At 46.4% G+C, this 27,391-nt stretch overlaps 1 protein-coding gene across 6 annotated transcripts in view; it reads right to left on the bottom strand.

Annotated features, from left to right (window-relative positions):
• rassf8b (Ras association domain family member 8b) overlaps nt 1–27,391 on the bottom strand; it is a 125,657-nt gene that overhangs the window by 26,045 nt on the left and 72,221 nt on the right. For 3 of the 6 annotated variants that reach the window (XM_043713361.2, XM_043713360.2, XM_043713358.2), the window contains one exon: nt 6,931–7,094. In XM_043713361.2, coding sequence (XP_043569296.1) covers nt 6,931–7,033 — 103 coding nt within the window. In that variant the 5' untranslated portion in view covers nt 7,034–7,094. Of the gene's footprint in view, nt 1–6,930; nt 7,095–7,765; nt 7,842–13,456; nt 13,612–13,732; nt 14,240–27,391 lie in introns of those variants that run through there. The other 3 variants (XM_087999697.1, XM_043713359.2, XM_043713362.2) reach the window with 3 other exon arrangements.

Genomic DNA, 27,391 nt, shown 5'->3' with positions numbered 1-27,391 from the left:
GATGTTAGACAGGCTTTCAGGGAGCTAGGTTGGAAGCTCAGAGTTAGAACGAACAGAGTTGTTGTCTCTGGTTTGTTACCCGTGTCACGTGATAGAGAGTCGAGGAATAGGGAGAGAGAACAGTTAAATGTGTGGCTACAGGGATAGTGCAGGAGGGAGGGATCCCGGTATTTGGATAACTGGGGTTCTTTCTGGGGAAGGTGGGACCTCTATAAACAGGATGGTCTGCACCTGAACCTGAGGGGCACCAGTATCCTTGGGGGGAGGTTTGCTACTGCTCTTGGGGGGGGGGGGGGGTTTAAACTAGCTCTGAAGGGGCATGGGAACCCAGACTGTAGCTTTAAGGTGCAGGACCTGGAGTGTAGGGAGGTTAGGAACATGGCATCAATTTCAAAGGAGGGTGCCTGTAAACAGGAAAGTGGCTTGAAGTGTGTATACTTCAATGCAAGAAGTATACGAAATAAGGTAGGTGAACTTGCAGCGTGGGTTGGTACCTGGGACTTCGATGTTGTGGCTATTACGGAGACATGGGTAGAACAGGGACAGGATTGGCTGTTGCAGGTCCCAGGGTTTAAATGTTTTAGTAGGGTCAGAGGTGGGGGTAAAAGAGGGGGAGGTGTGGCATTGCTTGTCAAAGATGGAATTACAGCGGTGGAAAGGACGATGGATGAAGACTCGCCATCTGAGGTAGTTTGGGCTGAGGTTAGGAATAGGAAAGGTGAGCTCACCCTGTTAGGAGTTTTCTACAGGCCTCCTAATAGTCCTAGAAATGTAGAAGAAAGGATTGCGAGGATGATTCAAGAGAAGAGTGAAAGTAATAGGGTGGTTGTTATGGGGGACTTTAACTTTCCTGATATTGATTGGGAAAGCTATAGCTCAAGTTCGTTAGATGGGTCAGTGTTTGTCCAATGTGTGCAGGAGGGTTTCCTGACACAATATGTAGATAGGCCAACAAGAGGCGAGGCCATACTGGATTTGGTTCTGGGTAATGAACCAGGCCAGGTGTTAGAATTAGAGGTAGGTGAGCACTTTGGGGACAGTGACCACAATTCGGTGACTTTCACTCTAGTGATGGAGAGGGATAAGTGTGCACTACAGGGCAAGAGTTATAGCTGGGGGCAGGGAAATTATGATGCGGTGAGGCATGACTTAGGATGTGTGGCTTGGAAAAGTAAGCTTCAAGGCAAGGGCGCAATTGATATGTGGAGCTTGTTCAAGGAGCAACTATTGAGTGTCCTTGGTAAGTATGTACCCGTCAGATAGGGAGGAAAGGGTCGTGTGAGGGAGCCATGGTTTAATAAGGAATTGGAATCCCTTGTTAAATGGAAGAGGGCGGCCTATGTAAAGATGAGGCGTGAAGATTCAATTGGGGCGATTGAGAGTTATAAGTTAGACAGGAAGGACCTGAAGAGAGAGCTAAGAGCAGCAAGGAGGGGACATGAAAGGTCCTTAGTTGGTAGCATTAGGGAAAACCCTAAGGCTTTCTACAGGTATGTCAGGAATAAAAGAATGACTAGGGTAGGAATAGGTCCAGTCAAGGATAGTAGTGGGAAGTTGCGTGTGGAGGCTGAAGAGATTGGGAAGACACTGAATGAATACTTTTCGTCAGTATTCAATCAGGAACAGGACATTGTTGTCAATGTGAATACTGAGTCACAATTAAGTAGAATGGATGGCTTTGAGGTATTTAGGGAAGAGGTGTTGGAAATTCTGGAAAGGGTGAAAATAGATAAGTCCCCTGGGCCTGATGGCATTTATCCTAGGATTCTCTGGGAAGCAAGGGAAGAGATTGCAGAGCCATTGGCCTTGATTTTTATGTCCTCGTTGTCTACAGGAGTAGTGCCAGAAGATTGGAGGCTAGCAAATGTGGTTCCCTTGTTCAAGAAGGGGAGTAGGGATAACCCTAGTAACTATAGGCCGGTGAGTCTCACTTCTGTTGTGGGCAAAATCTTAGAGAGAATTGTAAGGGATAGGATTTATGAACATCTGGATAGGAATAATGCGATCAAGGATAGTCAGCATGGTTTTGTGAAGGGCAGGTCGTGCCTCACAAACCTTATTGAATTCTTTGAGAAGGTGACTAAGGAGGTGGACGAGGGGAAAGCGGTAGATGTGGTGTATATGGGTTTTAGTAAGGCGTTTGATAAGGTTCCCCGTGGTAGACTACTGCAAAAAATACAGAGGTATGGCATTGAGGGTGAGTTGGAGGTTTGGATTAGGAGTTGGCTGGCTGGAAGAAGACAGAGGGTAGTAGTTGATGGCAAAGGTTCATCTTGGAGTGCTGTCACTAGCGGTGTTCCGCAAGGATCTGTTTTGGGACCATTGCTGTTTGTCATTTTTATAAATGACTTGGAGGAGGGGTTAGAAGATTTGGTGAGCAAGTTTGCGGATGATACGAAAGTCGGAGGTGTTGTAGACAGTGAGGAAGGATGTGGCAGGTTACAGCGGGATATAGATAAGCTGCAGAACTGGGCAGAACTGGAAACCCTCCATCCCTGGCAACATCATTGGAGAAAAGAAGGTTTAGGGGTGACTTGATAGAGGTGTACAAGATGATTAGGGGTTTAGATAGGGTTGACAGTGAGAATCTTTTTCCACGTATGGAGTCAGCTATTACAAGGGGGCATAGCTTTAAATTAAGGGGGGGTAGGTATAGGGCAGATGTTAGGGGTAGGTTCTTTACTCAGCGAGTCGTGAGTTCATGGAATGCCCTGCCAGTAGCAGTGGTGGACTCTCCCTCATTATGGGCATTTAAGCGGGCATTGGATAGGCATATGGAGGTTAGTGGGCTCGTGTAGGTTAGGTGGGCTTGGATCGGCGCAACATCGAGGGCCGAAGGGCCTGTACTGCGCTGTATTCTTCTATGTTCTATGTTCTAGATCGGGCTGACTGGCTTCGCGGCTGACCCTCCCAAGCACTTGGTGCCAGCCTCTTCCCAATCTTCCCTCACTAGGCTGAGCCTCCCTCCTCAATGACTCCTTCCTATCGGAAAGATGTTGTGAAACTTGAAAGGGTTCAGAAATGATTTACAAGGATGTTGTCAGGGTTGGAGGATTTGAGCTATAGGGAGAGATTGAACAGGTTGGGGCTGTTTTCCTGGAGCGTTGAAGGCTGAGGGGTGACCTTATAGAGGTTTAATAAATAATTAGGGGCATGGATAGGATAAATAGACAAAGTCTTTCCCTGGGGTCGGGAAGAGCAGAACTAGAGGGCATATGTTTAGGGTGAGAGGGGAAAGATATAAATGAGACCTAAGGGACAACTTTTTTACACAGAGGGTGGTACATGTGTGGAATGAGCTGCCAGAGCATGTGGTGGAGGCATTTAGATGGGTATATGAATAGGAAGGGTTTGGAGGGATATGGGCCGGGTGCTGGCAGGTGGGACTAGATTGGGTTGGGATATCTGGTCGGCATGGATGGGTTGGACTGAAGGGTCTGTTTCTGTGCTGTACATCTCTATGACGCTATGACTCCCAGCTTTTCACTTTCAGAACTGCTGTGTTGGCTGTGCTCCCCTCCAACATCGGTCAATGAAGTTAACCACTGACTGATGGCCCATGGGATACTGGGATCCAAGTCCTCGATGGTCCCTAGTGACTCCGGAGTCTGTGGGAAGGCTGGGAAACAGACTCTCTCTCCGACAATGTACAGATCCCCAAAGTGGGCGCATGGACCTCCGAGTGTGGGTCATGGGCTGGACATTTGAACTCTGAAGGGTGCAATGGCTGCCATGAAATTCTGACTGAGTAAACACAGCTGTACCCCAGTTCAAATAAGCCCCCTACTCTCTCAGTCCTCCACTCCCTGCTCACTCAGTTCCCACTGTACGGGTACTGGGGGGGTTGCATCAATTTTTTTCAAGTCTTGCAATGGGCTGAGGCTGGGAAACACAGTCTGGTTATGTTCCAGAAGGCCAGTGGTGAAGGATAGAACTAGATCCAAACTTTGCGCATTTTTGAAGCTTTTATTTACAAACGTCCACTCTACAAAACATACACCTCCAAACTCAAAAAAAATCCCCCACTGTTTCTGTCTGGGTCCATTCAAAGGGGCTCAAGTGAGTTGCCAGATAATGTCCACTACATGCATTCAATGTAACACATTTGGTCTAAACATAATAACCAGGAGGATTTCCAGGGAGCAGGATTGAGAAGGGGGATGTTGGACGTGGGGGGGGTCTAAATGTTGGGAGGGTTTCAGGGCTCAGGAGGAGTAGAGAAGGACATTGAGCCATAGAATCATAGAGACGTACAGCAAGAGCAGACCCTTCGGTCCAACTTGTCCATACTGACCAGATATCCTCAATTAATCTAGTCCCACCTGCCAGCACCCGGCCCATATCCCTCCAAACCCTTCCTATTCATATACCCATCCAGATGCCTTTTAAATGTTACAATTGTACCAGCCTCCACCACTTCCTCTGACAGCTCATTCCATACACGTACCACCCTCTGTGTGAAAAAGTTGCCCCTTAGGTCCCTGTTATATCTTTTCCCTCTCACCTTAAACCTATGCCCTTCAGTTTTGGCTGGAGAAAAGATTTTGGCTATGCATGTCCCTCGTGATTTTATAAACCCTTATAAGGTCACCCCTCAGCCTTTCCCTGTAGTTCAAACCCTCCATCCCTGGCAACATCCTTGTCAATCTTTTCTGAACCCTTTCAAGTTTGACAACAACATTCCTACAGCAGGGAGACCAGAACTGCACACAGTATTCCAAAAAGATGGACGTAGATGGAGAAGGGGTTTCAGAGGAGAAAGGATGTGGTGTGGCTGGTGGTGAGTGATAAGGATGTGGTCACACAGGCTGATGCTCAGACTGAGGAAATCACAGCCCAATCTCTCAGCTGCTTCAGTGCCTGACAGACCACAATTTCTAACCAACATCCTGCCTCATATTCTCAGCCATAGCTTAAAGGCGGTTCCCTGCCCTTTGACCCAGAGGTTGTGAGTATCCACATACCTCAGAGATTGGAGTGAAAGGGTCGAGGGAATGCTGCAATTTTACAGCTAACAAGTATCTGTCTGACTTGGAGACTGCTGTACAGATTCCATGCCACTATTTGGAAAAGTAGCAAGGGATTTTGGCCGAGAGTCCTGCTCAATATTTCTCACCCAATCATGGGCATGTGTGGGAGCTTGCAGAGTGTAAATTAGTTGCTGCACTTTGTAGATATTCACTATCTGTAAAGCACTATGGGACATCTGGAGGACGTGAAAGGTTCTCTATCAACTCAAGTCTTTCCTTCTTCTGCTACGTCCCCATTTCCAGCCATGTTCGTCAATGTCCGTGAAATCTTCAGTAGATTGGCCCATTTGGCTTCAGTCACACGTGCGACACGTACCTACACTGACCACCGGGAGGCGCACATGAGGGGTAGGGTCAGTGGACAGAAACCTGGACCACCGAAGGATATCAGCTGCAGGGAAAAAGGAGAGCGAGAACGCAAGGGACAGAGGGGAAGGGAGAGTGAGGACGTGAGGGAGGGAGGGGAAAGGGAGAGTGAGAATGTGAGGGAGGGAGGGGAAAGGGAGAGTGAGAATGTGAGGGACAGAGGGGAAAGGGAGAGTGAGGATGTGAGGGAGGGAGGGGAAAGGGAGAGTGAGGACGTGAGAGAGGGAGAGGACGGGAGAGTGAGAATGTGAGGGAGGGAGGGGAAAGGGAGAGCGAGGATGTGAGGGAGGGAGGGGAAAGGGAGAGTGAGAACGTGAGGGAGGGAGAGGAAAGAGAGAGTGAGAATGTGAGGGAAGGAGGGGAAGGGAGAGTGAGGACGTGAGGGTGAGAGGGGAAAGGGAGAGTGAGAATGTGAGGGAAGGAGGGGAAGGGAGAGTGAGGACGTGAGGGCGAGAGGGGAAAGGGAGAGTGAGAACGTGAGGGAGGGAGGGGAAAGGGAGAGTGAGGGAGGGAGGGGAAGGGAGAGTGAGAACGTGAGGGAGGGAGGGGAAAGGGAGAGTGAGGACGTGAGGGAGGGAGGGGAAAGGGAGAACGAGGACGTGAGGGACAGAGGGGAAAGGGAGAGTGAGGACGTGAGGGAGGGAGGGGAAAGGGAGAGTGAGGACATGAGGGAGGGAGGGGAAAGAGAGAGTGAGAATGTGAGGGAGGGAGGGGAAAGAGAGAGTGAGAATGTGAGGGAAGGAGGGGAAGGGAGAGTGAGGACGTGAGGGCGAGAGGGGAAAGGGAGAGTGAGAACGTGAGGGAAGGAGGGGAAAGGGAGAGTGAGGACGTGAGGGAAGGAGGGGATGGGGAGAGCAAGACTCGAAGGAAAGGGAGAGTGAACGTTTATAACTTCCCTTTGATGTGATGGTGTATCGGATTGTCACTGGGTTAATAATCCAAAGCCCCAGGCCAATGCTGTGGGGACATGGGCTCGAATCCCACCACAGCAGACGGTGAAGTTTGAATTCAGTGGAATGAAGAAGGATGGGCTAATAGGGTGCATGTTGATTATTGTAAATAAAAACACCTAGTTCAGCAATGCCTTTCAGGAAGGGCATCTATCTTCCTTACCTGGTCTTGTCTGACGTACACATGACTCCTGGCCCACAGTAATGCGATTGACTCTGAAATGCTAGTCACTCAGACCAAACAGTAATTCAGGATAGGCAATAAATGCTGACCCAGCCAGCACCACCCACATCCAAAATACAAAGGAGAAAGAAACCACAACCACTGGTGACCAGCTCATTAATCATCAGGCCCATATCAAACACAGGAAAAATCATTCTAACATCATACATGATCAATCATTCCATGATCGTGTTTAATGGAGACCTGCCCAACATTCCTCAGCTTCTCCACTCTCTTATTCCTTATCTCAGCCAGGTCACAGGGAGTAGGTGGAAACAAGCATCAAGTTCCAATCCCAGAATGGGAAAGACAGCTCCCACCCATCCATGCATGACTCCACAATCAATTAACAATCTCTTACCTATGGCTTGAGCTAGGGCAATGACGACCTCTTGGCAGGTCGTGACCTCCGTCACCCCACACACGATACGCTGGACTCCATCCACCCATACCTTCAGCTCCATTGTACACCATCAGCTCATCGTCGCTGCCCAGGGACTGTGGAGTTGGCAGACTGGCACTCACCTATTGGAAAACACCAGTTATTAAATACTTCTTTATTGATTGTATAGATTAATGATCAGAACTCTGAACACAGGAATGGGGGGGGGCTGCTGTCCACGAAAGATAAACGGTACTCAGGTAGATACAATCCAAATCTGAAAAAAAAAGCTGCAGCTACCTCAAGCTCCTTTAAAGCTGCTGTCATCGCCACTCTTTGGAGAAAACAAAACCTTGACTGCACCGTCTTGACACCTCCTTCTCCTCTCCACCCCTTTGAGAACACCACCACTTCTTAAGTTTGTTCCCAAGTCTCCCAGAGTCTCTCTGAATGGGTTTCAGTCCTGCCACATTACTGAGGCTGTGCTTATCAGAATCACAACTGACATCCTCTGACTGTGATAAACTCTCCCTTCTTGTCCTTATCAAGCAGGTCAGTAGCCTGGGACACAGCGACCACACTATCCTCCTCCCAGGCCCTCTTCAAATGGGCGACAGTGCTCTCACCGGCTTCCATTTTTATCCATCTCACCACAGGCACAGTATTGTGTCCAATGGCTCATCTTCCTGCTCCTGCTCCAGTACCTTTGGTGTCTTCTCCCAAGGATCTCTTCCGTACCCCCTCCTATTTTTCACCTACCAACTGTCTCATGGCAACATCTACCAAAAGCACACCATTAGTTTTTTACACTTACCCTGACAACGTCCCACTGCCTCTCCTGCACCTTCCACTGCTACTCAGTTGTCAGACTGCTTATCTGGCATCCTGTGCTGGACAAGCAGAAATATCACAGAACGTAGAACAGTACAGGCCCTTCGGCCCCTTGATGCTGTGCTGACCTTTTATCCTACTCCAAAATCGAACTAACCTACATACCCTTCATTGCACTAACTTCCATGTCCCTAATGTCTCTGACTCTACTACCACCGCTGGCAGTGCATTCCACACACCCACCTCGCTCTGTGTAAATCGCTCCATAAAATCTGGGGAAGAGTAAACCCCACTGTGTTTGGTCCTCACTCTGAAGTCCATTCTGAAATCCGTGAAATCAATCAGTTTTCAAACTGGTGTCACATTTGAACTTGCTCACATTCACATCATGACTACCCTAACCCAAAGAACCCTAACTCCATCTCCGTAACATTGCCTGATGTCAACCATTAACTTAGGGCGGTACGGTGGCACAGCGCCAGGGACCCGGGTTCAATTCCCGTCTCAGGCGACTGTCTGTGTGGAGTTTGCACATTCTCCCTGTGTCTGTGTGGGTATCCTCCGGGTGCTCCGGTTTCCTCCCACAGTCCAAAGATGTGCAGGTTAGGTGAATTGGCCATGCTAAATTGCCTGTAGTGTTAAGTGAAGGGGTAATTGTAGGAGAATGGGTCTGGGTGGGTTGCTCTTCGGAGGGTCGGTGTGGATTTGTTGGGCCGAAGGGCCTGTTTCCACACTGTAAGTAATCTAATCTAATCAAAAAAACTCATCTGCAGCTAAAGCTCATTTGTATTTCAGGTTACCTGAAGGCTAGATTTCTTTGTAATTCACTCCTGGGATGTGGGTGTCGCTGGCTAGATCAGCATACTGCCTATACCCAGTTGCCCCTTGAGAAAGTGTGAGGGTGAGCTGCCTTTCTTGCAGTCCATTTCAGCACACTGACGCTGGTCTCTTGCGCTCTATCCCTGTAAACTGGAGGAAATCCAAAACTCTGCTGCTCCTGCCTTCATTCACAACAAAGTCTGCTCCCTGTCAAGCAAGTTGTTGATTCTAAAACTCTCAACCTTGGTTTCAAATCCCTTCACGGCCTTGCCCCATTCAAAAGATGGGTGACTCGGTGGCTCAGTGGTTAGCACTGCTACTCCCAGTGCCAGGGACCCGGGTTCAATTCCTGCCCTCGGGTGGAGTTTGCACATTCTCCCCGTGTCTGTGTGGGTTTCCTCCGGGTGCTCCGATTTCCTCCCACAATCCAAAGATGTGCAGGTCAGGTGAATTGGCCGTGTTAAATTGCCCATAGTGATAGGTGCATTAGTCAGAGGGAAATGGGTCTGGTTGGGTTACTCTTCAGAGGATCAGTGTGGACTTGTTGGGCCGAAGGGCCTGTTTCCACACTGTAGGGAAAATAATCTAAAACCTCCTTTCGTTTCCAAAATCCTCTGAGATATCGACACTCTTCCAAAAATTGTCCAGCCCCAATTTTAATTGCTCCAGCGGGGGGCAGCCGTATCTTCAGTTACCTAACTCTGGAACTCCCTCATCACACAGCTCTACCTCACTTCCCTCTTTAAAGCCTACTCCCCTGGTCAAATGGTCAGCCAGGTGACTCCAAATCTACTACTTTGCTTCCTCGTGCTTCTATGAAGTGCTTTAGAAGGTTTGATTACATTTAAGGTGTCACCAAAATATAAGTTGTTGTTGCTTTTGAATGGAGATTATCGATTGTCTCGCTCTACATCATTGCTGGGTCGATAATTGAAAACTTCTGCCCTTTAAGAAAGCCCTTCTTTGAGTACTGCCTTTTATTGCCACCTGAGGGGGCAGAAAGGGGGCTTCATTTAATGTCTCCATGAAATACTGCACCCCCTGACAGAGCAGCACTCCCTTTGGAGGGTCAGCCTGGATTCCAGGCTCAAGTGTCTGGAGTGGGGCTTGAACCCGTAAACTCCTGCCTTGGGAGAGGAGAGGGGGTGAGGACTGCTCAACATTGAGCCAGGCTGACTGTAATTCTTTGGCTCTATAGTAACCAGCACAGTGTGCAATAGAATCACAGAATCCGAACAGTACAGAAGCAGGCCATTCAGCCCATCGAGTCCACACCATCTCTCTGAACAGCATCCCACCCCAATCCTATCGCTGTAATCCTGCATTTCCCATTGCTAGTTCTCCTAGCCTACACATCCCTAGACACTAGGGGGCAATTCAGCAATGCCAATCCACCTAACCTGCACGCCTTTGTGCAGACACGGGGAGAATGTGCAAACTCCACACAGACAGTTCACCCAAAGGTGGATTTGAACCCGGGTCCCTGGCATTTGAAGCAGCAGTTCTAACCCCTGAGCCACCGTGCTGCCCAGATAGGGGCATGTACGCGAAATGAAATACAAACACCACCCTGATTGAAAGAGCAGGAATACTAATAGGGAACGGAGGGACCACAGAGCCGTTTCAGATCAAGTTCTTGCGAATACCTTTCTTCCTAATTCAGTCTCAGGTTAGCCTTTCTACAGCTCCTGGGAAACCAATTCCAGGCCTTAAAGGGGCCTCCTCCTTTGTGGTCTTAAAATTCAAATTGACAACATGTGTAAATAGCTGACTGCAAATCCGCGTCCCAGTAGCCTGCTGGAAAGCAATTGCTGAAGTGTTAACGCTCTCTTGGAATGGGGTTTTCAAAATGGGGGCCAGCAACCAAAATGGGGGTCACAAGTCGGAATTCTGGGATTGTGGGCCATGGTGAAGCTTTGACTATTTCTGTACTCCTGATCCAACAGACACCCCCCCAATACACACTCCAGGACACCCCTGCCCCCCTTCCAAACACATGACCACTTCCATCTAGAAGCACAAAGACAGCAGATACATAGGAGCACTGCCGTTCCCCTCTAAGCTACTCACTATCCTTACTTGGAAATATATCGCCATTCCTTCACTGTCACTGGGTCGAAATCCTGGAATTCTCTCCCTTAAGGACCTTGTGGGTCAACCTACAGCACATGGACTGCAAAAAGGCAACTTACCACCACCTTCTCAAGGGCAACTAGGGACAAGCAATAAAAGCTGGCCCAGCCAGCCATGATCAAGTCCCATGAAAAGAACAATTAGTAAGATCACACACATTACTGGTGATTCATTGCAGGTTTTTATCTTGGAAAAGGACGACACGCATGAAACATGCTGAAGTTTTAAAATTCCCTTCTATGGAATTCAGGGACTCGCTATATTTCAATTAAAATGGTGGTAACACAATTCTGAACAAAAGGGCAGCGGTCAGCACTAATTAACAGTGAACCATCAAGCCAATTTTAACTGTTGCTTGCAACTTAATAACAGGTCTCATCCGTCAACTCGGCTTAAGCTCTCGCTCCCAGGACCAACTGCTAGTTATACCAACAGTTAATTTCAAGGCGGACACTCGTGGAGTGACATTAATTAACAGGAAGGTGAGGGCATGCTGAGGGCTGCACTGTTTTTGAAGCAAATTCAATTTTACTTGGAATCCCCCGGTCAGCAAAACCAACAGCCACATCAACACGAATGAGAGAGAGAAAGTGAAGTGTCAGGTACTAACATCACAGAGAAGACACATCCCTTCAGTTACGGGACAGATTTGAAATTGCTTCAAGATGCTTTAAGGACAAGGCGGAGGGACTGCGAGAAAAATCAGGGAGACGGCTCTGAGGAAATGATGGAAACCTGGAAATACACTAAACAGATCGATCAGGGATGGGGAGTAGCTTTCTATAAAAAAAATTAGCACGCTCAGCATATCAAGACAGCTGTTCCAGCAGTTTTAAAAGGCACCTAAATGTCTCAGGCCTTGACCCTTCACTTTCCATTAGCAAGAAAGCACAGTTAAATGTCTCCCCACTAAAAAGATGCTTTCAAACCTTACACTGCTTGCACCTGTGTAAATGGCTTCAAGTGGTGAAAAGGTAGGCCTGAAAGTTCAGAAACTTTACACTGGTGGATGTGGAATAAAGAAAGTGGTGAGATCCCACTCAGGAGCATTGAGGAGATGATGGGCTCTAAGGAGACTGGCCCTTCGGACAGAACTAGACAGGGTAAACGCAAGAAAGATGTTCCCGATGACCAGGCAGTCCAGAACCTATAGTCTAAGGACATGGGTTAGACCATTTCAGACTGAGATGAAGAGAAACGTCTTCACCCAGACAGTGGTGAGCCTGTGGGACTCTCTGTCATTGAAAGCAGTTGAGGCCAAAACATTGAACATCTTCAAGAAGGAGGTGTATATAGGCCTCAAGGACAGAGGGAGAAAATGTGAACAGTTGGGTGAACAACCATGAGGGCAGCACAGTGGCTCTGTGGTTAGCACTGCTATCTCACAGCGATAGGACCTGGGTTTGATTCCAGGCTCCGGCTGTGTGGAGTTTGCACACTCTCTGTGTGGGTTTCCTCCGGTTTCCTCCCACAATCCAAAGGTGTGGAGGTGAGGTGGGATGGCCATGCTAAACTGCCCATAGTGTTCAGGGTTGTGCAGGCACGATGGGTTAGCCATGGGAAATGCAGGGTGATAGGGCTGGGGGTCTGGTGTGACCTTGATGGGATGAATGGCCTGCTTCCACACTGGAGGGATTCTGTGTTAATACTGAATGGCAGGGCAGCCTTGAAGCCTGAATGGCCTGCTCCTAGTTTCTATGTTAATCCCGTCACTTGCTTGAGGTTGTATTATCTCCATGCGAGAGTACTGTAATTTCTCTGCTACAAAATCGTAAACAAATTGTACAAATAATAAACCAACATTGAGCAATGTCCAATCCCCAAAGGGAGACAGTATTGAGAGCCCCATCCCATCCCATTCCCCCACAATATATACCTTGAGCCAGTTGAAATATTAACAAAATTTGAGATACTGGATGGTCATCCTCCACAAATAGATACTAAAATACTCCAAGAATTCAGAGAGAAGACAGAAAAGAAAGTCTACAGATGAGGTTAAACTCTGGACAGAAGATAGCTTGCTGTTGACAGCACGTTATGCAACACTCTGTACTTGGCCTCACAAGATCACTTTGTATTGTGCTGGAAAAGAACACATTCAGACAGGAAGGGGAAACTACAGACACGATCCCCTCATTGTTGGATTCTTACAGACGTACAGCAGTTTAGGACAAGCTGCGAGGGTCAGCTGAAAGGGTAAAATGAAACAGGATTTAATGTATGTTGGTACAATGATGCCTCAATATGGGCTGAATGAGTTTTTATTTAAAAAGGTTCGGTATTCACATGGTCAACAGACACTCTTTATCATTGGCACTAAGGACTGGAAAATTGCTACTAAATTACCTACTAATGCACACAACATGTGTGTCCGACATTTCTTGGCAGCTTCACCTTCAAAATAACAGCAGATACCAGGTTCAAACTCTTCAGACCTTACATATTTTCAAATCAAGAAATAAAATCTAGACTCAGTTTGGGGAGGGGAAACTCAGCATTAATGTTCTGACAAGCTGATTGGAGACTCAGCTAACAGAACTGAATATAACTGAACAGGGACTGAATAACAGGTCTAATCTACCAACTGGACCTTCTAACGTTAACAAATCAAAGAAGTAAAGCTTTACTTCTTATTTGACTTATAAAAAAAAACAGCACAGATTAGACAGCAGTCACTAGATTTAACACACTGGTTAAGACATTATCAAGTCTAGTTACCTACCAGGAATACAGTTCAGCTACAACTGAGTGGCAGCAAAGAGGCTGCAGGATAACTGTGGGTAATTCAGCTCTCTGGAGTTAAGCATTCCATTGTCTGGATTTTCTGTGCTAGCTTCTGCTTCACTCGGTCTCCATATCCCTTAGGGCGATATGTCCTTCACACTGCACTGAACTAACTCAAACATCAGTGGGTGGGGTAGAGAGAGGGGTGGGAAACTAAACATTCTGGTGTGGTCAGTGAAAACTACATTTTTAAAGCTAGGAAAAGAAACCCTACCTTGTGGGGCTTGGCAGAAACCAGCCCACCGACTGCATCACTCTCCGGCTTCTTCCCTCCCCCTCTTCACCGTCCAGGGTTTTGTTTTGTTGTTAACAGGAACGTGGAAGTTAAGAACTTCAAGTTACTGAAATCCAGGGCCAGGTTATTTAGCGAGCGTGTTTGCTGTGTTTCAGAAGAGCTGACATCAGCTGGTTAAGGGATAACTGATCCTGCTCGTATGTTAATAGTGTCAAGAGCACAGCTTGATAGATGTAGCCAAGCTCCAAGCCAAATAAAGTTAGCTTCCTGTGGCTCTCACAAATATGACAAGTCTTAAAAGGGGTTCTCTCTCTCTCTCTTCCCTCCTGTCTGGAAGTTCCTATAGGTCCTGACATCAGTAAACATGCTTAAAGGATCATTCTTTATCCCCACCCCCCGCTGTTTTCAAATTTTATTCCCAATAGATGGGACAACTTTTAATGCCTCTTTATTTTAAATAAAAACTCAATTTTCTTTTGAAGGGACTAGCGTGGGATGGGAAGGGGGGTGCCCGTGGGAAAAGGATTAAACAATGCACAAAGACCTGCTGGATCCTAGAGTAAGACTGACCAGTTCCTGGCATGTAAATGTTTACGCAGTGAGACAGTACTATAGATCTTAAAAGGGGCCCTCACAGGGAGTACAATACTCTGCTCCTTAAAGCGGTATGCTCCCTAATCACATTGGAAACTAATGCCACATTGACTGTCTCTTGTACCACAGCACCCAAATCCTCAGCAAATCAAATCCACCTTTCCTTTAAGTACGAAGCATAATCCCTTCTCAACGTTTTGTTTCAAAATAAACAGAAGCAATGATTAACGTTCTTTCATTGAAAGTGGCAGTCTGCGATGAACATTGTATTAAGCCTACAGCCCTCCTCCCCGCCTTCCACCCCCAACATCCTCTTATTTACTGGACAAAAGGAGCCAGGTCTCTCGCAAGACACTAACCAGGCTGCAATCATTTAAAAGGCACAGGGCGATCCCACAGTGAAGCCCACTTATGGTCACTGTGGAAACTAATTTGAGCTGGGTCACTTAGAGTGCATGCTAACTATTGGAAATTCTAACAATTCAGACACTATGGTGGAGAAAGTGAGGTCTGCAGATGCTGGAGATCAAAGTTGAAACTTTATTGCTGGAACAGCACAGCAGGTCAGGCAGCATCCAGGGAACAGGAGATTCGACGTTTCGGGCACAGGCCCTTCCTCAGGAATGAGACACTATGGTGACCAACCGTCCCATAGCTGAAGGGTCTGTCCCTTATGGCTTTAATAGACAGGTTTTTATTGGGTACCCTAGGACAGTTTGTCAGGGACTGAGTCAGGGACCCACCTCTTCCCTCTGTCTTTGTTTTATTTTTGCAAACAAGGAGTCACAGACCCTTCAGCCTAACCCATCCACACAAATCAAGTTTCCTAAACTGAAAATAGTCATATTTTCCAATGTTTGGCCAATATCCCTCTGAACCTTGTACCTGTCCAAATGTCTTTTCATAGATTCCCTACATTGGGGAAACAGTCCATTTGGCTCAACAAGTCCACACCAGCCATCTCAAGAGTAACCCATCCAGACCCATTCCCCTACCCTATATTTGCCCCTGACTAATGCACCTAGCCTACACATCACTGTTCATATGCCCAATTTGGCATGGCCAATTCACCTGACTTGCACATCTTTGGACTGTGGGAGGAAACTGGAGCACCCGGAGGAAACCCACACAGACATGTACAAACAGACAGTTACCCAAGGCTGGAAGCGAACCCAGGTCCATGGCGCTGGGAGTAGCAGTGCTAACCACTGAGCCACTGAGACACCCATCTTTTAAATGTTGTAATTGAACCCAACTCCACCACTTTCTCTGACAATTCATTCCATACACACCGTCCTTTCTCTGAAAAAATTGCTCCTCTGACCCCTTTTAAATCCAGTTTTGGACTCCCCTACGCTGGGGAAAAACTTTGGCTATCCATCCTGTCCATGCCCCTCATGATTTAATAAACCTCTATAAGTTCTCCCCCTCAGCCTCCTACGCTCCAGGGGAAAAAACACTCCCAGCCTGCTCAGCCTCTCGTTACAACACAAACCCTCCAGTCTTAACTACATCCTTGTTAATCATTTTTGCACCCATTCCGGTTAAATAACATCCTTCTTATAGCAGGGCAACCAAAACATACAGCAATATTAACGCAGGTTAAAGGAGTGGTGAGTTGTTTGTAAAATTAAACCACTGGCTATACGCTTGGAGAGTGGGTGGCTATGAACTGATTGTCAATTGTCATTAAAAACGCATCAGGTTCACTTATGCCCTTTAGGGATAGAAATCTGTTGTCTTGACTACATGTCTGGTCTGGTCTACATGTGAACTGCATGCCCATAGTGTCGACATTTCCGCCACCTCCAAACAGACCCCACCACCAGGGATATATTTCCCTCCCCACCCCTCTCCGCCTTCCGCAAAGACCGTTCCCTCCGTGACTACCTGGTCAGGTCCACGCCCCCCTACGACCCACCCTCCCATCCTGGCACTTTCCCCTGCCACCGCAGGAACTGTAAAACCTGCGCCCACACCTCCTCCCTCACCTCTATCCAAGGCCCTAAAGGAGCTTTCCACATCCATCAACGTTTTACCTGCACATCCACTAATATCATTTATTGTATCCGTTGCTCCCGATGCGGTCTCCTCTACATTGGGGAGACTGGGCGCCTCCTAGCAGAGCGCTTTAGGGAACATCTCCGAGACACCCGCACCAATCAACCAAATCGCCCAGTGGCTCAACATTTCAACTCCCCCTCCCACTCTGCCGAGGATATGGAGGTGCTGGGCCTCCTCCACCGCCGCTCCCTCACCACCAGACGCATGGAGGAAGAACGCCTCATCTTCCGCCTCGGAACACTTCAACCCCAGGGCATCAATGTGGATTTCAACAGTTTCCTCATTTCCCCTTCCCCCACCTCATCCTAGCTTCTAACCTCCAGCAACTCGATCCCCTGACCTGTCCGGACTTGTCCGACCTGCCCAGCTCCTTTTCCACCTATCCACTCCACCCTCTCCTCCCTGACCTATCACCTTCATCTCCTTCCCCACTGACCTATTGTACTCTAATCCAGAATCTGGTTTCCAGCATCTGCAGTCATTGTTTTTACCATAGTGTAAAATAGTTGATTCTTAACTGCCCTCTTTGAGCAAGCCACTTAAATCCAGGGGAATTAGGGGAGGATTATAAAAGCAGGTCTTGCCACTGATAGCCATATCCTGAGAAAGATAATGAGTAAGCTCAACAATAGGTTGTTTCAAACACAGGAAAAGTGCTGCATGTGCATCAAGGACTGGAACACAACAGGAATAGACACAGGATCATATTCCAGTCATCAGGAACCAAACTGGTAGAAATAGCTTCATTCTTCACCAAATGTACTTTGGAGAAAGGTGGTACTCACAGAACAGTAGTTCACAAAAAAAAACTGCAGAAAAAATCCCAGGAACATCTTTTACAATTAAATAACAGGGCAATTGGAGAAGTTAGCAGCAGTTGAAAGGCTAGTACCAAATAGATTGGGCTGAAGGATCACCGTTTGAGTTGCAATGTCGTTTCAATAAAAGCTACAATCCAGTTATTTTTTAAGGTATTGAATCTTACAGCACAGGGAGAGGCCATTTGGCCTATTGTGTCCGTACTAGCTCGTTCAATAAGAATTCCAGTTACTTCCTCTCTGAAGCCTGCAAATCTTTTGTTTTTCAAGTTAATATTATTGATTTAAAATAAATCGCATGGCCTTTATAAACAACGCACAAAACTTCATTTTGCAGACTTTTTTTTACTACAAACCGCTAAAGTGGATTAAGGTGACAAATCCTTTGAGTTGTTCTTGCTCTGGGCAGAGATAAAACAGCTCTTGAGAAAGTGATGCAATGACAGGCCCAAGGCCTATTGGTCTCTACAGCTTAGTTGCCTGGAGGCCTGTCTCCCTTTGGTGAAATGGATGGGGCTGGGGGTGAAGAGTTACAAAGCCCAATGTTACAATCTGGGAGAAAGTGAGGACTGCAGATGCTGGAGATCAGAGCTGAAAAATGTGTTGCTGGAAAAGCGCAGCAGGTCAGGCAGCATCCAAGGAACAGGAGAATCGACGTTTTGGGCATAAGAAGGGCTTATGCCTGAAACGTCGATTCACCTGCTCCTTTCAGCAATGTTACAATCTGCCTACCTGGCCTCGATAGCAAACACAGCTAGCCCACCCCTCACCAGACACCGTCCAGTGATGGTTTGGCTGCAAAGACAATTTTTCAATTTAAAGTCAGGAAAGATTGGAGGGTCCATTTTCTCCCACTCGGCTGCCATGGCAACCGGCTACTCCTATCAAGCAGTAAAGCCTCTGTTTATCCTCCAATTTGAAGAGTTGGCCTACTTCACTTGATTGGTTGACAGACATGTCCTCTGGTCATTCATTGGTCAATTTGGGGAACGTTACTAGGAGTGACTGTGACACAAGGCGGCCTTCTGATCACCCATTTGGGTCTGATCATGGGGTTCAGAATGACTCCCACAGGGGACATCTTGCCTGTTACACGATATGGAGAATAATGATGGTACTGCTGTCCATAAAGTCTGCTATTCTAATTTCCAGTGAGTACAAACAGTGCCTGTAGGTGTAGAGGAGGCAAGATTGCTGATGTGGATGGCTGGTCAGCTCATGAATGGGGCCTGAGAGCCAAGCTATCATTTTGTAACCAGCAGTTTGTGCCAGGGCAGTTTGTTGGATTGTACATTGCTACTGTCTAATGAATGGTCAGCAAATTCCAAACTCAAATATATACATATTCCTTTCAAGTTTGACTGACTATACCGGCAATTTCGAAGCAGTACATTGGTTAGTAAAATGCAGGCTACTAAAAGCATACAACAAAAGACAAGGCAGTGCTATAGCTAGGATTACTGCTGTATCATAAAACATACTGGGTCACAGAGTCCTATAGTACATGAAAAAAAAACACATAAAAGCTCTGCTTCTTAAGTACTAATCAGTGAAGGGGCTGGGGGTGGGGTAATAATCATTTACTCCTATATGTTTCTATCATGCTGAAATAGCTCACAATCACAGTCGCTTTAATAACACATTACACTTCAACCCAGATTATGTCTCAGGAGGTCAAGGAGGAGAGACTGAGAAGGGAAGGAAATTATTTTGCTAAAGTTTAGCAGTTTCTTTATGAGCTTCCTATTTCCCATCGCAGAGACATAGGGGTTTACAGCATGGCTAGAGGCTGTAATCCTCCTCAGATCTGTCCGAATGAGGTGACCCCTTAATCTGAGATTACACCCCTCGATCCTAGATTCTCCCATAAGGGGAAACAACTTTTCTGCATCTATCCTGTCAAGTCTCCTAAGAAATTTATATGTGTTATGATGTCAATCCACTCATTTATCCAAACTCTAGTACAAATTCAATCTTATCAACCCTGTATAAGAAAGTCCTTCCATCCCAGGTGTCTGTCTAGTGAATCTTCACTGGACTGCCTCCAATGACAGTACTGAATAATTTTCCTTAGATAAGGGGCCCAAAACTATTCACAGTATTCCAGCTGTGGTTTGACTCGTATCTTGTATAGTTTTAGCAAGACCTCTTTATTAAAACACCCCCATTAAAATAGATGCCCAGATTCCATTGGCTTTCCCTATCTCCTAGTGAACTTTGATGCTACCAGTGGGGTGGCACGGTGGCTCAGTGGTTAGCACTGCTGCCTCACAGCACCAGGGACCAATTCCCGCCTTGGGCGACTGTCTGTATGGAGTTTGCACATTCTCCCCGCGTCTGCGCGGGTTTCCTCCCACAATCCAAAGATGTGTAGGTTCGGTGAATTGGTCATGGTCATGCTAAATTGCCCATAGTGTTGGGTGCATTAGTCGGGGTAAATATAGGGTAGGGGTGGGTTCATCTTCAGAGGGTCGGTGTGGACTTGTTGGGCCGAAGGGCCTGTTTCCATACTGTAGGGAATCTAATATACCTTTTTGTGATTCATGCATTAGGACCTCCAGCTATTCCAACTTCATCTTCCAGCATTTGACCCATAGCCTTGGATGTTATGGCACTTAAAAGTATGCAACTAAATAGTTCTTAAATGTTGTGGTAGTTCCTATCTCTGCTACCCTTTCAGGCAGTGAGTTCCAGATACCCACCACTCTCTGGGTGAAAAAATTCTTCCAGAAATCCCTTTTAAACCACTTACCTGAGATCCTTTTATTCAAGGTTGAGAGAATGGAAATGGCTTACCTGTTTCACATTGAAGCCAACAGTAACAATGTGATTTGCTTGTTTTGCTTGATCTCTATAACTGCCTGACAGCTCCCTTCACCCCAACCTTGTGAGGTCCAGCACATGGTCAATAAAAAGTCAAGTTCCAAACCACGCAGAAAGCAACATCAATGCTGCTAACAATTTTCATCCATCGATGGGAGATTTGTATTTCAAGGACAGTATGAGTGTCTTTGGGATTTGGAGATAGACAGGCTGTTGTATATGGCAAGGTGTATCCAAAGTGAATAACTAAGGAATTTTAGTTATTTTTGAACAAGTGCCATTCTTAAAATCTATGCAAAGCTAAACTTTGACTTTTTTAAAGAAAGTTCTCTGGAAGCATCTGGCCAATGAAGGGCTTATGCCCGAAACGTCGATTCTCCTGCTCCTCGGATGCTGCCTGAACTGCTGTGCTTTTCTAGCACCACACTCTCGACTCTAGTTAGTGGAGCTCGTCTGTTCCGTGAGAAGATGCTGTTGCTGGGCTGTTTCTTTGAATGGCTGTGACCCCATGTAAGAGTTCACCCGCCAGGGTTTGGCTCCAGCAACGGTGAGGGAACCTGCAACACTTTTCCGACTCAGGATGGTGGGTGTGTGGCTTGTGGGGCGGCCCAGGAACTGGTAGTGCTCCCACAGACCTGGTGTCCCTGCTCCCCTGCCTGGCAAAGGAATAGCTTGTCGGATTGGGAGGATTTTCCGAGCCAGCTGCCCTATGGGACTCAACACAACAGTCATTTGTTGCACTTTCTAATGACGTACATGTGTGAACCAAATACCCCAGTTTAAACAAACCCTGGATTATAGAGTCTCACCCGAATCTCTGCCGATGAAGTCCCTGTAGTTGAAACCTTACTGATTCAATGCTGAACCACTAATCTCTCCAAATTCCGTCATGGATCCCAATTCCTCCTGGCAGAGTGGGCATTCTAAACCTATTGGGCTACCTCTGGACAATGGAAGGGACAGAGAAGTGGTTGAGAAGTTGGGATTGTTTTTATGAGAGGCCCAGACAGAGCAGAAACTGTTTCCACTGGGGTGGAAGGATGGAGAACCAAGAGGACATCGATTTAGGATAACTGGCAAACGTAGCAATGGCGACACAAGTAAAACAGGTTTACACGTAGAGAGTGGTCGCCATCTATACCTGTAGAGGCAGGTTCAGTTGGGTCTTTTCAAAGGAAGTTGGATCATTATCTGTAAAGGAAGATGGTGCAGGATCTTCCTTTAGGATGTGGGAAGGAAGGTAGGAGAGTGGTATTAGGTGAACCGCTGCTTCAGTGGGCCAGCAACGAAACGACAGGCCAAATGGATGTCACAATCTTAAAGTTCTACTTTATAAAGAGGCCCTGTCCTTTAGGGAAGGAAACAGCCATCCTAACCTGGTCTGGCCTACAAGTGGCTCCAGACCCACAGCCAATGTGGTTAAATCTTAAACTGCCCTCGAGGCAATTAGGGATGGGCAATGAATGCTGGGCCTAGTCAGTTATACCCACATCCCATGAACAATTTTTTTTAAAAAAAGGTTCCTGATTTTAATTTGCTGTTCCAAAGACATTACCTCAGCGATACTAGTTGCTTACTTGTCACCCCTATACCAGTGGCCAGGTCATTTCTTAGGAATGAAATTTTTTACCAAAGTGAGGGAGGAAACATATCTAATTTTTTTTGATCCCTACAACTGCAAACCCTTTCCCCCAAGCTCGGACTTAGGTTCAGCACATGGTCAATAAAGAGTAAAGCTCCAGCAACATCAATATTGGTAACAAGTCTAATTCAACGATGAGACATTTCCATTTTAAGTACGTTTTAGACACTAAGGTTGGATTTTCCCTCTGGAGCAGGGATCATTTCTGTTACATCCCAGAACAAACAATGAGGCAGAACCAGCAAATGACACATACTGCTCTGACTCATCTTGTTCAGTTCAAAATGCGGGCCCAGTACATTCATTTCCCAGGATTATTGCGTTTTTTTGTTTACTATTCCCTCCCCCTCGGGTTAGTTAACGTGAGTAAATGGGCAGACACTTAAGGTTAGGAGGCGACGTCTACAAAAGTCAGAGGAGGAGACACTGTGCAATGGAAGGTAAGTGAGAGGAAAGATGCTTACTCCAAGTTAGTGATGCCTCTCTCAAACTTTTTAAAATCTTTCATTGAAATATAGATTCCACAGCCAGGCCACCCCAGGAAGGTTTCTGACTGCTCCTGTAGCAGGGATGGAGGGTCAGAAGGAGGGACAACATTCAGGCCTGCCTACAGCACTCGGTTCTTGCCCTGCTACAGGGTGGTCTAAACCGGTCCTGAGGGAACCTGGTGCCTGACTGGAAAATTCCAACTGGCCTCCTTTAATTTTGCTTCATTAGGCTCTTAATGGAAAGGTCCTTATGACTCAGTTGTAGTGTCCTAACGTCTGAGACAGGAGGCCCACGTTCAAGTCCAGAAGTGTGTCCTAACATCTCTGAACGGGTTGATTAGAAAATGCCTAGGCCATCAATAAGCCTTAATGGTGCCGCCTACTAAGCCCCAATCTCATTGCTGCTCCTTCAATGGCAGCTGGTACATGGGAACATTACCACCTACAAATTCACCTCCCAGCCACTCACCACCCTGACTGGTATATATATATCACCTTTCCTGCACCGATGTTGGGTCAAAGTCCTGGAACACTCTCTCTAAGGGCATTGTGGGTCAACCTACAGACTGCAGCAGTTCAAGAAGGCAGCTCACCACCACCTTCTCAAGGGCAACTAGGGACAGGCAATGGATGCTGGTCTAACCAGTGATGCCCATGTCCCATAAAACAGCACTTTTAACAAATTGACCTGATGGAGGCATGACTGCCAGTTTAACTCCTGCTTGCCTCTAATCATGGTGCCAGCAGTGAGTGGAAATCCTGGCCACAGAGTGAACAACCTGCTGGTCCCTGAATCAAGGGGAAGTTCTGTGTTAAGCAGCTGACAAGGACTCGATCACCTGGACCTGATTCAAAGCCATTCCTCCTGAAGGCTGCGTCAAGTATTTCGAAGAGGTTTTCTCCCCAGCAGTTCAGCTTGACTTGAATACAGGCCCCAAATCCAAAAGGCAGCTGCCTAGCTCTCGGAACACTTTCTGAATTCTGCTTTTACCAGCAGTACCGGTCACAGGTTGAATGTGGCAAAATCGCAAAGTTTGACAAAGCAGACCTTATTATCCGCAAAAGTGTGCCAATATTTTATTTCATTCATAAACAAAACAAACGCTGATCATGAGGTTTGAGTTAACTGAGTGTGGAGTGACCCCATGCTTCAATAATTACATAGCCGAGGAACTACAGCTTTCTCTGATTTTGAAGATGAGAGGGCAATCTTTGGAATGGCTACAGTTTTGTGAAAGTCAACAGAATTCCATCCACTTGTAGCCGATCCGTGAAATACCTGTTCATAATAAGTGATCCTCCCTGGCAAGAGGTAAAAAAAATTGCGGATGTTGGAATCCAAAGTGGACACAGCAAGTCAGGGCAGCATCAGGAGGTGGAGAAGTCGACGTTTCGGGTGTAATCCTTCAGGGCTCTATGGCAAGAAGCATTTCTGAATTGTACGAACACATCAATTCCAAGAAAAAAGTACCCCGAAGAGTAACCCACCCTGACCCATTCCCCAACTCTATCACTCTACACTTCCCCTGACTAATGCACCTAACCTACACATCCCTGAACAGTATGGGTAATTTAGCATGGCCAATCCACCCAACCAGCTCATCTTTGGAGTGTGGAGGTGTGGAGAGCACCTGCAGGAAACCCACATAGACACAGGAAGAATGTCCAAACTGCACACAGTCAGTCGCCTGAGGCTGGAATCAAACCCGGGTCCCCGATGCAGTGAGGCAGCAGTGCCAACCACTGAGCCACCGTGCTGCCTCCTCTGAGCCTTAATATAGTAAAGGCACTACTTAAGTTTCAGCTGTTGCTGTCATGGGTGCAGGATCCAAATTCCATTGCCAGGTCAAACCGGTACACTGAAGTGCACCATGATCACAGGGGGAGGCCATTCAGCCCATCATGCCTGCAATCAATCTATCACCTAGTGCAAGTGTCTATTACCTTGTGCCATTTTCACAGATCCCTCTGCACCATTATACAAATCGAAGTTGTGAAGGCCAAAACAGAGGCACCAACATTCTGTCTCTGCACATCACTGAGTTGAAGGTGATTGAGAATCACTTTTCAATGATGTTGGGTGAGATGGCGGGGAAGAGGGATGGGAAACCAGATTGTACACAAATATTTTCACCAATTTCTATTATAAAGCTGGTTTAGCTGCAGAATCTTTCAGCTCCTGAGTCAAAGTTGTTATTAGGTTGTTGGAGATCAGCACAGCACTGGCTCTAAACAAGGATAAAGGGCTCTTGTATAATGGGAGAGTAAAATCTAATGCAAGAGCTCTGATTTTCAGCATTTTCCTTCAGACGAACGTGCCTCTATTAACGTGGCCATCTTATTTGCAAAATAAAATCGCCTATTTGTAAAACAAACAGTCTAGAGGAGATCCTTATAGGAGTGAGTCTAAAAGAGGAAACAGCTCAAAAACACAAAGGCTATCATTCAATTTTGACATTTTCCAATCTTCCATCACCAGAATACTCAACAAATAGATTTAGGATTTATAGCATTGGTGTTCAACACTGGTTAATGATTTAACATTAAAGTCACATTAAAGCTACCATTGTAGAATGTCAATAGTGACAGACACCTCATACCAACAGAATATACCCCGCTAATGTAAACTGCACTCTGCATTCTTCTCAGAATGCAAAGTATCAAATGACAAAGGCTCCAGACGGGCTGTCAGCATGATGGTACCACTTTCCACAACAAGAGTCAGATTTGGTCATAAAATTCAAACAATCACCCATTCTTCACAGTAAGCTCCTGGAATGGCACAGACCTGGCTTAACAGGAACAGTTCATTACCATGGGTCAAAAAAAGGCGATGGTCCTGCTCTCCTCATTCAGCACATTTCCCCTCATGGACATCAGTAGCTGCTTGAGGGGTGAAGCTCCTTGCAGTGTCCATCATGAACACTGGCTGTCTACTTCCCTGACTTTTCTCCTGGCCTCGTTTCCGACAGTCGGGCCATGGGTTGGTTCAGTCTAATGGGCAAAGTGCTGCAGTGGTTTGCCATTACTGTCTGTAGGATAGCTGGCCAGGAGACTCTATCACACTCTCCAGTTGCCATCAGACTGAATGTAAGGACTTAAAGGTCAATAAATGACCTGTTTGACCACGTTCTGAATGGAGAAATCTTGGCCTAGAACTCGAACCCAGAGCCTCTTGCTCAGAGGTACAGACACTCCCACTGCTCCTATAAAATCCCCTGAACATTTATGAACCTCAATGCTTTCTGCTGCTAGCGCTGACCTAGCCTGTAACTCACTTGTCTATTGAAGGCACTGAATTATAGAATTGTTACAGTGCAGAGGGAGTCCATTCAGCCCATTGTGTCTGCATGAGCTCTCCGAATAAGTACACTGCCATCTCCTGCCCGCTACTCCATGCAAATAACCATTCAATGCCCTTGTGTGCTTCAATTGAACTAGCCTCCACCACATTTCCAAGTACTGCATTCCAAACCCTGATTACTCGCTAAGTGATAAAGAGTTTTCTTACATTGCATCTGCTTCTTTTGCAAGAACTTCAATCTATGCTGTCTCATTACTGATCACTTAGCAAGTGGAGGGGTATGAATTGAGTAAACAGACACGGTCTTTTCTCTGGGATCGGGGAGTCCAGAACTAGAGGGCATAGGTTTAGGGTGAGAGGGGAAAGATTTGAAAGGGACCTAAGGGGCAACGTTTTCACACAGAGGGTGGTGCATGTATGGAATGAGCTGTCAGAGGAATTGGTGGAGGCTGGTACAATTACAACATTTAAACGGCATCTGGATGGGTATGTGAATAGGAAGGGTTTAGAGGGAGATGGGCCAAGTTCTGGTGAATGGGACTAGATTAATTTAGGAGATCTGGGTCCTCTACTTTTTGTCATTTACATAAATGATTTGGATGGTAGCATAAGAGATACAGTTACTAAGTTTGCAGATGACACCAAAATTGGAGGTGTAGTGGGTACATCTCTATGACTGTATGGTAGGCATGGACAAGTTGGGACCGTCCATCTCTAAGTGGGAACAATTTCTGCCTGCCTGCTCTGTGTATACCCTCATGATTTTGAAAACTTGAATTAAATCTTCCCTCAGCCTTGCCCTCTCCAAGGAAAACAGGTTCCAAATTCTCTAATCCATCATCATCATTTAAGTGTTTCATTCTTGGAACCATTCTTGTAAACCTCTTTTGCACTCTCTCCAATACTTTCCCATCCTTCCTAAAATGTGGCATGCAGAACTTTACACAGTACTCCAGCTGAGGTGCAATATGTGTCTTATGCAACTTCAACATCACCTCCCTGCTCTTGTACTCCATACCCCGATTAACAAAATCTAGGATACTCTACACTTTGTTACAGGTTTAGAGGGATAGGGGCCAAACGCAGGCAAGTGGGATTAGTTTGGTCAGCATGGATAAGGGTCTATTTCCGTGCTGTATGACTCTATGACTGTCCTTCCTTTAATCATCTGTGCACATATACACACAGATGTCTCTGCATCTTTCAGGTTGTGCCCTATATTTTATATTGTCCCTCCATGTTCTGTTTGTCAAAATCTATCACCTCAAACATCGCTGCATTGACCTTCATCTGCCACCTATCTGAGCACCTCGCTAGTTCACTGTATATCCTTTTGAAGTTCTGCATTGTTCTAATAGTGCTTACAGTGCTCACAATTTTGTACTGTCCAAAGCTTTGAAATTGTACCTCATACAGCTAGATCTACGACACTGGTAGCTGCTCAGAATCTACTGAAAATGTGGTCAGCCTCATATGCATCAGTCGAGTGCTTTGTATTTTTATGTTTTAATTGGTTCTTTTGCATCTTTGTTATTCTTCCCTATTCTTCGCAAAACATGTCTCCTAAAGGGAAGCATAACAACCAAAAAATATTGTGTCCAATGAGTTAATAACAGAACAGGGATCAGTGCCATTCATTGTCACCCAATCAGAGTGAGCCATTTAAATCAGTGTTGTCCAATAGCATTTCATTGTTTGCAGTGGTCCGGTCACTATATTAACCATGTGATGGAAAACCTATGCCATGGTTGGGGTGAATGTTCTACTGGGATTGAGGGACAGCACTGAGTATGACCATTGCACGGTGACAGTTGATTGGTCAAACAATCGTGTTGTAATAGTTGCTCACCACTACACAACACCGAGATTCAGTGTTACAACTTAAATATTTTAAACAGCTTCAAC

Source organism: Chiloscyllium plagiosum, unplaced genomic scaffold, assembly GCF_037043375.1.
Source record: "Chiloscyllium plagiosum isolate Xiang-an unplaced genomic scaffold, Cpla_swu_hap1 HiC_scaffold_23, whole genome shotgun sequence".
NCBI classification, from domain to species: domain Eukaryota; kingdom Metazoa; phylum Chordata; class Chondrichthyes; order Orectolobiformes; family Hemiscylliidae; genus Chiloscyllium; species Chiloscyllium plagiosum.
This window is presented reverse-complemented; position numbering and strand designations above follow the sequence as displayed.